The sequence below is a fragment of the Argopecten irradians genome, chromosome 5, assembly GCF_041381155.1.
Source record: "Argopecten irradians isolate NY chromosome 5, Ai_NY, whole genome shotgun sequence".
Classification (NCBI taxonomy): domain Eukaryota; kingdom Metazoa; phylum Mollusca; class Bivalvia; order Pectinida; family Pectinidae; genus Argopecten; species Argopecten irradians.
In genome coordinates, this window is record NC_091138.1 from 8,915,701 (window position 1) to 8,927,890 (window position 12,190).

A 12,190-nucleotide genomic window follows, 5' to 3' on the forward strand; every position below is an offset into this window, starting at 1 on the left:
ATTGAAAAGAAGTTGGTTTGCATAATAACTGAGAATTACTGAGAGGTACTGGATAGGTATTCTGACTTTGCCTGTTCTCAATTCTCTTCTTCCATTACTACATTGACAACAAGAGCTTAGAGATAGTTATTAGCAGTACCATCAAAGCATTTCTTCAAATTCATAAATTTCCACAAAATACCTGATTATTTCTTTAACTCACCTTAACAGCTAAAATGGTATCACTTTTCATATGCTTCATTTCGTCTACTACTCCGTAAGCCCCACGACCTAGATTCCTCATCAATACTAAGTCACTAGCCTCAATCTCAAACTCCTCATCCCGAATCTTAATTGTTGCCTTAGAGTCTAAGTCACGGGGAGGCCTTTAGATAGAAAACATATATATAGAAAATAAGTTATATAAATATGATCTAGTATAATAAGTTGGCAAGAGGTCCATAGGGTCTGTATTGTTGGGATTTATGTAATATTGTAGGTACAGTAAAACGTGGTTATAATGAACCTCTTGGGAACCAAGGAAATTCCTTTGGTACAATTTCTTAATATACAAACATTATAAAGGAAACGGACAGGAAATGAAAATAAGTATGTTATAACCATCAATTTGTTATAAGTGTGTGCATTATAAACATGTCTTACTACAACATGTTCAAAAGGGCTGTCAATCATATGACCTTTCATTTATAAATTATTATGCATGTAGTTGTCAATCTTATGATGATTTTGACCTATCAAAACAGGTGCCGAAACATGATGTCATCATGTGTGACCAGATAGTCTGTCAAATACTAATTTCAACACAATTTCACCTGTGTTTGAAGACCACTTTTTATAGGTTTCACTTGACCAGATTAATTATACACCTCTGATGTCTGTTTACTGTCCTGAGACAAACCACTAGAAATACCATATCTGTGCAGTCACAATGACTGTTATAAATTAAACGGGGTTTAAATCTGATATCATATTCATCAAAGTGGTACTTTTATAATAAATGGATGAGTTGTAAAATACCAGGATGTTATTCATTTCCAATATCAGCAAAGGTATTCTAGAACCAGTACATACTTAAATTCTGATCTAGAAGACATGCATACAACACATAGAGTAACAAGAAGCCAAGAGGGCATGTATCGCTTACTTTTTTTTTTTTTTGAGTAATTCTGTAATTTAGTAATAAGTGATTAAAAAATCACAAAGACTAATTGACCAAACGATTTGTTTCATTTTGAATCCCAACTATATAATGATGTTTTGGATACCATACAAATATGTTATCCAATGCATAGTTCCAGAGGAAGTAATTTATATGAAAATAGTTGCCTAATTAACCTTTTTGGCCCTGCGCCTAGGGGTCACCCCTATCATTTTTACGATTTTGAATCCCCACCATATAAGGATGCTACCATTGCATTATGGGTGCTATGCCATGCTTAGTTGCAGAGAAGTTGTTAATATAGTAACAGCCAAATTGACCCCATCCCTCTGCCTGCGGGGGGTCAGCCCCATCATTTATACACTTTTGAATCCCTACCCTATAAGGATGCTAACATTGCATTATGTATGCTATCCCATGCTTAGTTTCAGAGGAGAAGTCGTTTATATGGAAATAACCAAATTGACCCCTTTTGGCCCCGCCCCTCAGGCCTCTGAGGGGTCAACCCCATCAATTGTACAATTTTCAGTCAGTAACCCATAAGGATGCTACCAGTCAAATTTTGTTGAATTCCGACCAGTGGTTATGGAGAAGAAGTGATTGTTGACAGACGACAGACGACGGATGCCGGACGCCACAGTATCCCATAAGCTCACCTCGGTCCTTTGGACCAGGTGAGCTAAATATACCTTTAGCTTGACATTAGCTAAGTAGGGGGTATATGGTTCTAGTTGTGTATATCAGAACCTGATTTCACATACCAGCTACACTATTTTAAAGATGCTCCACCGCCGTCATAGCATAAATGATATTCATCATTTGAACAATAATTGGTGTTTACTATTCATCATTTGAACAATAATTGGTGTTTACTCGTGTATATATATGTCTAATTAACACAAAAAATAATATGAAATAATTTATTTTGCCTTTGGTGCATGCGCAATCAGTACTTTATTCCGTATAGGATATAGTGACACGGAATTTTTTCGGGATGCAATTAATTATTTTTCATATTTTTAACTTGAAGTAAAATTAGAAGCTTAAACTTTTCAATGGTGGTAATGGTGTAAAGTAAGTAACTTTTGTAACTGAAGAAAAATACTAAATCGTTTGCTCCTGTTTTTGATAGTGAAAAAATACCATTTGTCAGCTGCTAACTTTTGTAACTGAAGAAAAATACTAAATCGTTTGCTCCTGTTTTTGATAGTGAAAAAATACCATTTGTCAGCGGTGGAGCATCTTTAATGTGCATTTATAGAACCGAGCTGTAAACAGTCTACATGTGAAGTACAGTACAATGTGTGAAGAGCTCATGTCTGCGTGTCATGATATTTCTGTACTTAACCGACACCAGTGTATTGTAGTTGGGGAAACAATTATTATCATTATAAACAATTGTTTCACCAATACACTCAGGGGTCCCCTAGGATGTAATTGTACCTGTAATAATAAATGTGAGGAGACTGCTCCTGATGTTCCAAATAAACTAGATACCAAATATAGAAATGTTTATAGTAGCACAATGCCAAAACCAACAGGTCATTGCCTGATCTACTTATATAGAACATGTGTTTATAGTGCACGATAATGTTTTCACACACATGTTCAATTGGTGGTATGTATCAGACAACGACCTTTAGTAAGGACTGTAAGATATTTAATTCTATAAATACCCCATACCTAGGTATAAGCAATTTACTTAACTGTACAATAGTATACAGTAAGTCAATATGTATCTCAATCTTTATAGACTCCTGTCTGGTAAACAGCCCCTGTCTGGTTACAAGCCTATGTAAGGAAATAACAGGGTTGTCTTTCCATATGTGATCTTAAGTTAATTCCCTAGACCTAGCACCTCATATAGGTGGTGTGGCGATAAAGCAATTTCCTTTCCACCGCCTAGCTGGCTAGGGTTCGGATCCCTGACAGAAGTTTTCTCATTGTATTCTGGTTTCTTCCCTCTCCAAGATTTCTCCTGTGTTTATGATTAGATTAAAGTTTATTGAAAGTGATTTGTATAAGTTCTATTGATAACTTGTTTTTTAAGTTACTTAGCCCCACTGCAGTGAAAATGTAAATATATGTACTACAGCTATCTCCCTATCACTAATCCATTATTGCTTTTTACATATTGGATTAATTGGAGATGATATGTATACAGCACTTTCCAGGAAGTAGTTAATGTAAACAATAGAAAACTATTTGTTAAATTTCCAAAATACTTACGTTGGATTTGGAGGTTCCGGTGTTTTAGACACCACAAAACCTGGAGGGCGTTTTTTACCTGTAAAATGTAAAATACTTAAAATTATTCATATGTAATGATGGATGTGCTCTTTGGTTTATACTAATTATATGACCAAAATTGACTAAATTTCCGCATTTTCATGCTTATTTTTGCATATTTACAATGGTTTATAATACCATATATATCAACTATGCCTGTAATATTGCTATATATTACCATCATTGTATGTAATTATGTCTAATTACTATATATATCAATTATGTCTGTAATTACTATATATATCATCATCATCGTAGGTATTTATGCCTTCAGCTAATACCACTGATACTAAGTATAAGAACTCAGCTTTAAATATGTAACAAAAGAGGGAAAGATGTAACGTCCAGACCAGAGCTTGAACCTCCAAACACTAGCTCAGGATATATAAGATGATCGGCCCTGTCCCACTATACACAGGAGAGTGTCAAAAAAAGAGCTAACAAACCTAGCTGTCCCACTACCAAGATGTAAGTGGAAGTATAGAAACTGGTACCTTACAATAGATTAAGGTATTTTTCCATCATGTAATGAAATGAAACATGCACGCATTTGTAATTACAACATTTCTAGGAAAACTGTTTATGCTTGAGGCTAAATTCATGCTTCTATCAATAACTCTTTTTTGTACAAACATATACATTACCAGATTATAATGAATTGTCTTTTCTAGGAATGTTGAGATTTTGTTTTTCCACAATGATAAGATATAAATACAGATAGAGTTACATGTTTGCCCTGACATCTACATAATCAAACACTTTTAAAGGCCCACTACCTTTCCGCATTAAAACATAAAGGTTTCGTTAAAACATTTATAACATCAGAAAATATATATCGATGGCATAAGATGAGGTAACAACACCAAAAATATGCATGGTTTCTCCCGTAATATATGAAAACAGAGGAGAGCCATTTCGCTATTTTGCCGTCTGGCGCAGCGATAGTCAACTACCGCGCAGTATTTAGGACGACGGCGGGAAACATAAAACGACCCGCGTTATGAAAATTAACATTTTATTTATTTTAATAAAATTGTTCAGAAGGTGATGATACGTGTAGTATTAACGGTAAGTTAATAATTTTTGTGACTCTTCAAAATTATCGGTCTCGTTTTACATTCCCATTTTAATAATTATAAGCCGTTTCGGAAAGGTAGTGGGCCTTTAAGTTGCATATATAGATAAACTAATTGTGCTTGTTATGATTATCAATGAAATGACAAAATAAATACTAAGCTGACAAAACATTATTGACCTTTGGACCAGGTGAACCCTATCCCTAACCTGTGCTAAAATTAGAACCTTACACTATTGGGTCGCTCCATTTGAATGATGATTTATGATGCAGAGTGGCCAACAGATCACTAGATCATGTAATAAACTTACATGTGTATGAGTACTTGTCTCCAGTATATATATTACACCAATAACTTTGATATTCTTCATTTTAGCCATAATAACATTTCCTTTAATTACCAAAGTATGTTTATGTTAAAATACACATAGAAGTTCATTGAGATGCATACTTTCATTGAGATGCATACTAACGATACCTAAGTTCATATATTTTACTTCCTTATAATAAACAAGGTGATACAGTCAAACCTCAATGATTCGAACTTCGATGAATTAAATTTCTCGCTGTATCAAACTTTTTGTCTGGTCCCGAATTTCTTCACTATATAACATTACTAACTAACCCATGTATGAATCAAAGTTTTATGAATCAAAGTTCTCGATGTATCAAACTTTTTTCATGGACCATTTGTTATAGAATCAAAGGTAACTGACACTCGATGATTCGAATAAAAATTTACCCGTACAGATCAGGTGTTCGCCGATACCCCGCGTCATGCTGTCACACCTAGCTGTCTCGCGACGGCCCTTTGCCGGACAATAGCGATTATGACTTTGGCATAAATAATGGAGCAAATTGATCATTCTAAATCGAAGTATTTTGTAGGTGTTGTAGCGCTTTCGGTTACTTCTTTTTAGTTTTGTTTTTACAACGTGTTTTCGTTTTTATATTCATTCCGTAATATTAACCATCGCTTAAATAGTCACCAAACGAACACTTGTACATGGGTTAGGCCTAGTACACGTAAGTCTTGTTTATAATATACGTATGTATTGCTAACGATAGCAATACATGTGATTAATTGCATACTTCGTTTTTATTTTGTTTTGCTTGTGGTACAATGATTATAAAGTTTACGGAACGGAGACGACATGTACACAACTACCACAGTTGGTCATGGTAAAAAAAAACATCGGTCTAATTTCAACCACGAATAATTCGAAGTCTCGATGTTTCGAAGTTTTTTTGACGGTCCCTTGAACTTCGATACATCGAGGTTTGACTGTATATATACTTAATCATTTCTGATAAGTTTCCAGGACAATGTTGCACATTTTAATTAAAGTAAAAAAGTTTGATATAATATGAATCTCTACATACTTCAATTTGTGAAGAATTTGAACCATCATATATAGTCACTCATTTTTTCAATGAAGAAAATGCAGTATCATTTTGATGACACATGACCCGCCACAAATAACACAGAAAATGGTATAGTAAATGTACTGATTTTCCAGGGTGGGTATGTGAGGTATGTATCCCATGTACACACCCTGTATTCTCCTGGCCCTACCAATGTTTCAAGCATGACAGGAATGCCAGCAGAAAGACTTGTGGTTATTAATGCAATTCTGAAATGTAGGCTACACCATCATGTAGAATCTATATATAAGTCGTTGTATTCCATGAGGTCAATAAACTAGATACACACACACACTACATTACAGTCTGCTAACAACATGTACTAATGTACTGTCAAAGACTTACAGATTATCTAGTTTACAGTGAGGTGTTTTAGTTATAATATAAGAGACAAAAAATCACTTGTGGATGCAAATCAAATGGTTAATCATACTATATTCATGTAGCGTTATTTGGTATCAACATATACGCCGTAATTAGCATCCAGGACGCTGAAATAATTGCGATAAAAAGGGCACTTACTTTAAGGGAACAAAAATGTCTGTAACAAGTAATATGTGATAAAATACTGAAGTATCAGATGGGAACTGGCTGGGGGGTCAGGGGGAAAGGGGGCGTGGTTATGTAACGATCATTCTCTAGAAGTAGGGAGGAGCACTAATTACGTTGAATATGCATGGTATGTTATTGTTTCATTAGTGATTTCTGTCTAACAACTTATAGGATTAATACCAAATCATGTTCCTTCATAATTTCTTAGAACAGACTGAAGTTATTTTTACAGAGCATGGAAAGTTTAAATCTGCATCAAATACCATACAGCATATGTCTGGTTTAATGCTAAGAGAACCCATATATAAAACATATAAAACTTTAAAAGTTGTCAGTGAGTCAGCAGAATTTTATGGTTTTCACAGTACAAAAGATGTCACGATTTAAAGCGAGTTCAGAAAGTTATTTTTAGATCTATGCAAGTGGTGTAGACTTAAAGACACAGACCACCAGAAACTTTTGTGTACAGTGTATCAAATTTATATTCTGCTTAAACTTTAAACAACTTCTGATTGAGGCAAAATGCTACTACAATTTCATTTTCAATATTAGATGACAGGTGTGTATGTACATAAAGGGCTATTACAACGAATACACCATAACCTGTGAACTTTGCCCAACATAACATTGCACCCTTCGATTTTTAACTGCAACTGAGAATATTTTCTTCATCTTTTTTATGACTTAGATGCCATGAATATATCCTGAACATACATTTATTACCTTAATGATATAATTATGAAATTATGGAAAACAAATTATGAACATGATCAAATAATCTATGTCAAAATTTCAATTAACATGATCAAATAATCTATGTCAAAATTTCAATTATTACGTAATCTGTCAAATAATCATTTCACAAGACACTCATTGCAAAAGACGATTACTGTACTTGAATCACGCCTGGTTGTTCAAAACACACAAAAAATGTTTATAAATAGCTGTGACACATGATAAGGCGTACACATAGAACAACTGGGTCCAAAGGATGACTATATTGTACCACCCAAGTACAGTTGACACATATATACACCCATATCATTTAAATCCCACCACAGACTTATAAAACAAACAGAATTAGAGTAGCCATTTCCTGTACCAGTGGCTACCAGCCAGGTGTGATTGTTCTCTTGTAACAATGATCACTCACGCTTAGTTTCCATATGAGAGCCGGGTGTTGGGCTGTGTGACCTGTTTTTTAAGTTATCGTGCCCCACTTTCAAATGATCGTATAAATGATCTGGCATCATGGTGGTTTCATTGAGAACACAGGAAAAGTTCCACTTGGTAAAAGAATTGTAGCATAAAATGTTCCTTAATACAATAAATCCCAAAACACTAGGGTCACGAGATGTACTAAGCAGTAAAGTTGTGTGGAATTCTGTTTACTACATCATACACATGCTTGTCCGCTGGCCTGCGCTACTACACAATCACATCCGGATGAATCATCCACTCTCATTGGCTGAAAGCAAATATGTATAATACACAGGCCATGAAATCCCATTCACAGAATGGCGTGACTCAACAGGCTTCTGTGGTCTGATTGGCTGACAGCAGTCTGGGTTTGTGTGTCCTTGGGATTCCCCAGCTAGCCATGTGACTGTCTATCATTCTTCTCATTACTACCTTAGAGCTATAGATAAAGCTTATTATAATTATTTAATATACAATCAAACCTGCCCTCACAACTGGTCCCAGATTAAGTTTTTCCAGTACATAATTCTCTATTGCTATAGTAGATTGTTGTCTTATTGTGGCTTGAAAAAAAGAATTTCTTTCTTCACAAATGTCTAAAAGATATCAATATAAACATTCTGAAAATACCAATACTAGAATACAGTACAGTTTGTGGTGATTAATAACTCTTTTTAATTTAACATGACAATTGAATGTCTAAATTAAAGGATATCAAACAAGAAATATATATATATATATATACTCTAAGATATGTTTCTGATCAAATGCATCTTACGTATATATACTCAGTAGCATACAATGAGCTCATTGAATGTGAATAGCTTACATTGAGCTAATGGAATGTGCTTCGCGTAAATGATCTCTGTGAATGTGTATAGCCTAAAACAAGCTCATTGAATGTGAATTGCTTACAATGAACTCATTGCATGCGAATAGTCTAAAATAAGCCCATTGAATGTGAATAGCATACAGTGAACTCATTGCATGCGAATAGTCTAAAATAAGCCCAATGAATGTGAATAGCATACAATGAACTCATTGCATGCGAATAGTCTAAAATAAGCCCATTGAATGCATACAATGATCTTATTGAATGTGAATAGCATACAATGAGCTCATTGAATGTGAATAGCCTAAAATAAGCCCATTGAATGTGAATAGCATACAATGAGCTCATTGAATGTGAATAGCATACAACGAGCCCATTGAATGTGAATAGCATGCAATGAGCTCATTGAATGTGAATAGCCTAAAATAAGCTCATTGCATGTGAATAGCATACAATGAGCTTATTAAATATTACAGTCCAACCTGGTTATTACTAATTCCTGGGGACCCTTGAAATTCTTTCATATAATGCTGATTTCGTCAGTTGTACAGCAAACACAGAAAATGAAACCCTTGTGTGGATCAACACATCAGTGACCAATTATCAAAACTTACCTTGTTTTATCACTTTGCATTATGTGAGTTTAAAGCAACACAAAATGTGCCAAGAGAACTTGAATATTGTTACGTATTATGTGGGTTTTCGTATAAAGCGATTCATACTAAATGGGTAATGAAACAAGGATATTTAATGCAATATGTATGGGATTTCTATTTCATTATTTATAGCCAGCTGAGTTTTACTTTATTTGACTCTTTATATGGAGATATGGATAATATGAGGTCAATGCAATACATAGAATCCAGTACTAAAGCTAGGGAGTGGTGATATACAGGTCAACAGAGATCAACAGGCTATTTATAGCATAACAACCTATACATAGCATCAGGTACATGATCCTATTATTACAGATGTGTAAAACTAAAGCTGTGGGCTTTTAGCATAAAGTGTATTGTAAGGTTCATTCCTAAACAGTAGAATACTTCCAATACATTCCTGCAATTTTAACAACCAATAAGTAAATTGGTTTTGGTTACTTTTAGCAATATTTTGTATTTTGTAGAGGCCACTTTTCTGATTATTTTTTCAGTTTTGTCCACGTATTATAGCCAGATGGTGCATACAACTAAGAATTCAGCCAATATCAGTGCATGATGCATTTATATAAAGTTACCAGTAGAAGTGAACAGCAGCATGTTTCCATGTAACTGCACTTTAAATTATGTATTTCAAAAGAAACAACCATACCCTTAAGTCTTCATACATCATATACTTCAATCTCCATGCACTCTATATACTTCAGCATCCATGCACAATATACTTCAGTCTCCATATATCATATACTTCAATCTCTATGCACTATATACTTCAAGCCCCATGTATACACCATATACTCCAGTCTCCATACAACATATACTCCAGTCTCCATACAACACGTATTTCAGTCTCCATATACAATATACTTCAGTCTCCATACACCATATACTTCAGTATCCATACATGATATACTTCAGTCTTGATACACTGGATACTTCAGTCTCCATACACCTTATACGTCAGTCTCCATACATCATATACTTCAGTCTCCATACATCATATACTTCAGTCTCCATACACCATATACTTAAGTCTCCGTACATGTTATACTTCAGTCTCCATACACCATATACTTTAGTCTCCATACGTGTTATACTTCAGTCTCCATACACCATATACTTAAGTCTCCATACATGTTATACTTTAGTCTCCATACACCATATACTTCAGTCTCCATACATGTTATATTTCAGTCTCAATACACCATATACTTTAGTCTCCATACACCATATACTTTAGTCTCCATACACCATATAATTGAGTCTCCTTACACCATATACTTTAGTCTCCATACATGTTATACTTCAGTCTCCATACACCATATACTTTAGTCTCCATACGTGTTATACTTCAGTCTCCATACACCATATACTTCAGTCTCCATACATGTTATACTTCAGTCTCCATACACCATATACTTTAGTCTCCATACACCATATAATTGAGTCTCCATACACCATATACTTTAGTCTCCATACATGTTATACTTCAGTCTCCATACACCATATACTTTAGTCTCCATACATGTTATACTTCAGTCTCCATACACCATATACTTTAGTCTCCATACGTGTTATACTTCAGTCTCCATACACCATATACTTTAGTCTCCATACACCACATACTTCAGTCTCTATACGTGTTATACTTCAGTCTCCATACACCATATACTTCAGTCTCCATACACCATATACTTTAGTCTCCATACATGTTATACTTCAGTCTCCATACACCATATACTTCAGTCTCCATACGTGTTATACTTCAGTCTCCATACACCATATACTTCAGTCTCCATACACCATATACTTTAGTCTCCATACACCATATAATTGAGTCTCCATACATGTTATACTTCAGTCTCCATACACCACATACTTTAGTCTCTATACGTGTTATACTTCAGTCTCCATACACCATATACTTCAGTCTCCATACACCATATACTTTAGTCTCCATACATCATATACTCCATATACTCCAGTCTCCATACACCATATATATACTTCAGTCTCCATACATCATACACTCCAGTCTCCATACACCATATATATACTTCAGTCTCTAATCTCCATACATCATATACTCCAGTCTCCATACACCATATTTTTACTTCAGTCTCCAATCTCCATACATCATATACTCCAGTCTCCATACACCATATATATACTTCAGTCTCTAATCTCCATACATCATATACTCCAGTCTCCATACACCATATATATACTTCAGTCTCCAATCTCCATACATCATATACTCCAGTCTCCATACACCATATATATACTTCAGTCTCTAATCTCCATACATCATATACTCTAGTCTCCATACACCATATATATACTTCAGTCTCTAATCTCCATACATCATATACTCCAGTCTCCATACACCATATATATACTTCAGTCTCTAATCTCCATACATCATATACTCCAGTCTCCATACACCATATATATACTTCAGTCTCCAATCTCCATACATCATATACTCCAGTCTCCATACACCATATTTTTACTTCAGTCTCCAATCTCCATACATCATATACTCCAGTCTCCATACACCATATATATACTTCAGTCTCTAATCTCCATACATCATATACTCCAGTCTCCATACACCATATATATACTTCAGTCTCCATACATCATATACTCCAGTCTCCATACACCATATATATACTTCAGTCTCTAATCTCCATACATCATATACTCCAGTCTCCATACACCATATATATACTTCAGTCTCTAATCTCCATACATCATATACTCCAGTCTCCATACACCATATATATACTTCAGTCTCCAATCTCCATACATCATATACTCCAGTCTCCATACACCATATTTTTACTTCAGTCTCCAATCTCCATACATCATATACTCCAGTCTCCATACACCATATATATACTTCAGTCTCTAATCTCCATACATCATATACTCCAGTCTCCATACACCATATATATACTTCAGTCTCCATACATCATATACTCCAGTCTCCATACACC

The 12,190-nt window shown here is 34.7% G+C and overlaps 1 protein-coding gene across 3 annotated transcripts in view; it reads right to left on the reverse strand.

Moving 5' to 3' along the window:
- Positions 1-12,190, reverse strand: part of LOC138322801 (dual specificity mitogen-activated protein kinase kinase 6-like) — a 40,768-nt gene that overhangs the window by 20,312 nt on the left and 8,266 nt on the right. For 2 of the 3 annotated variants that reach the window (XR_011208486.1, XM_069266909.1), the window contains exons 1-3: positions 7,654-7,972; positions 3,389-3,446; positions 203-365 (exon numbers count right to left, since the gene is read on the reverse strand). Coding sequence is in view for 2 of the 3 variants with exons in the window: in XM_069266909.1 (XP_069123010.1) it covers positions 203-365; positions 3,389-3,446; positions 7,654-7,753 (321 nt within the window). In the remaining variant the exon portion in view is untranslated. Of the gene's footprint in view, positions 1-202; positions 366-3,388; positions 3,447-7,653; positions 7,973-12,190 lie in introns of those variants that run through there. The other variant, XM_069266910.1, reaches the window with a different exon arrangement.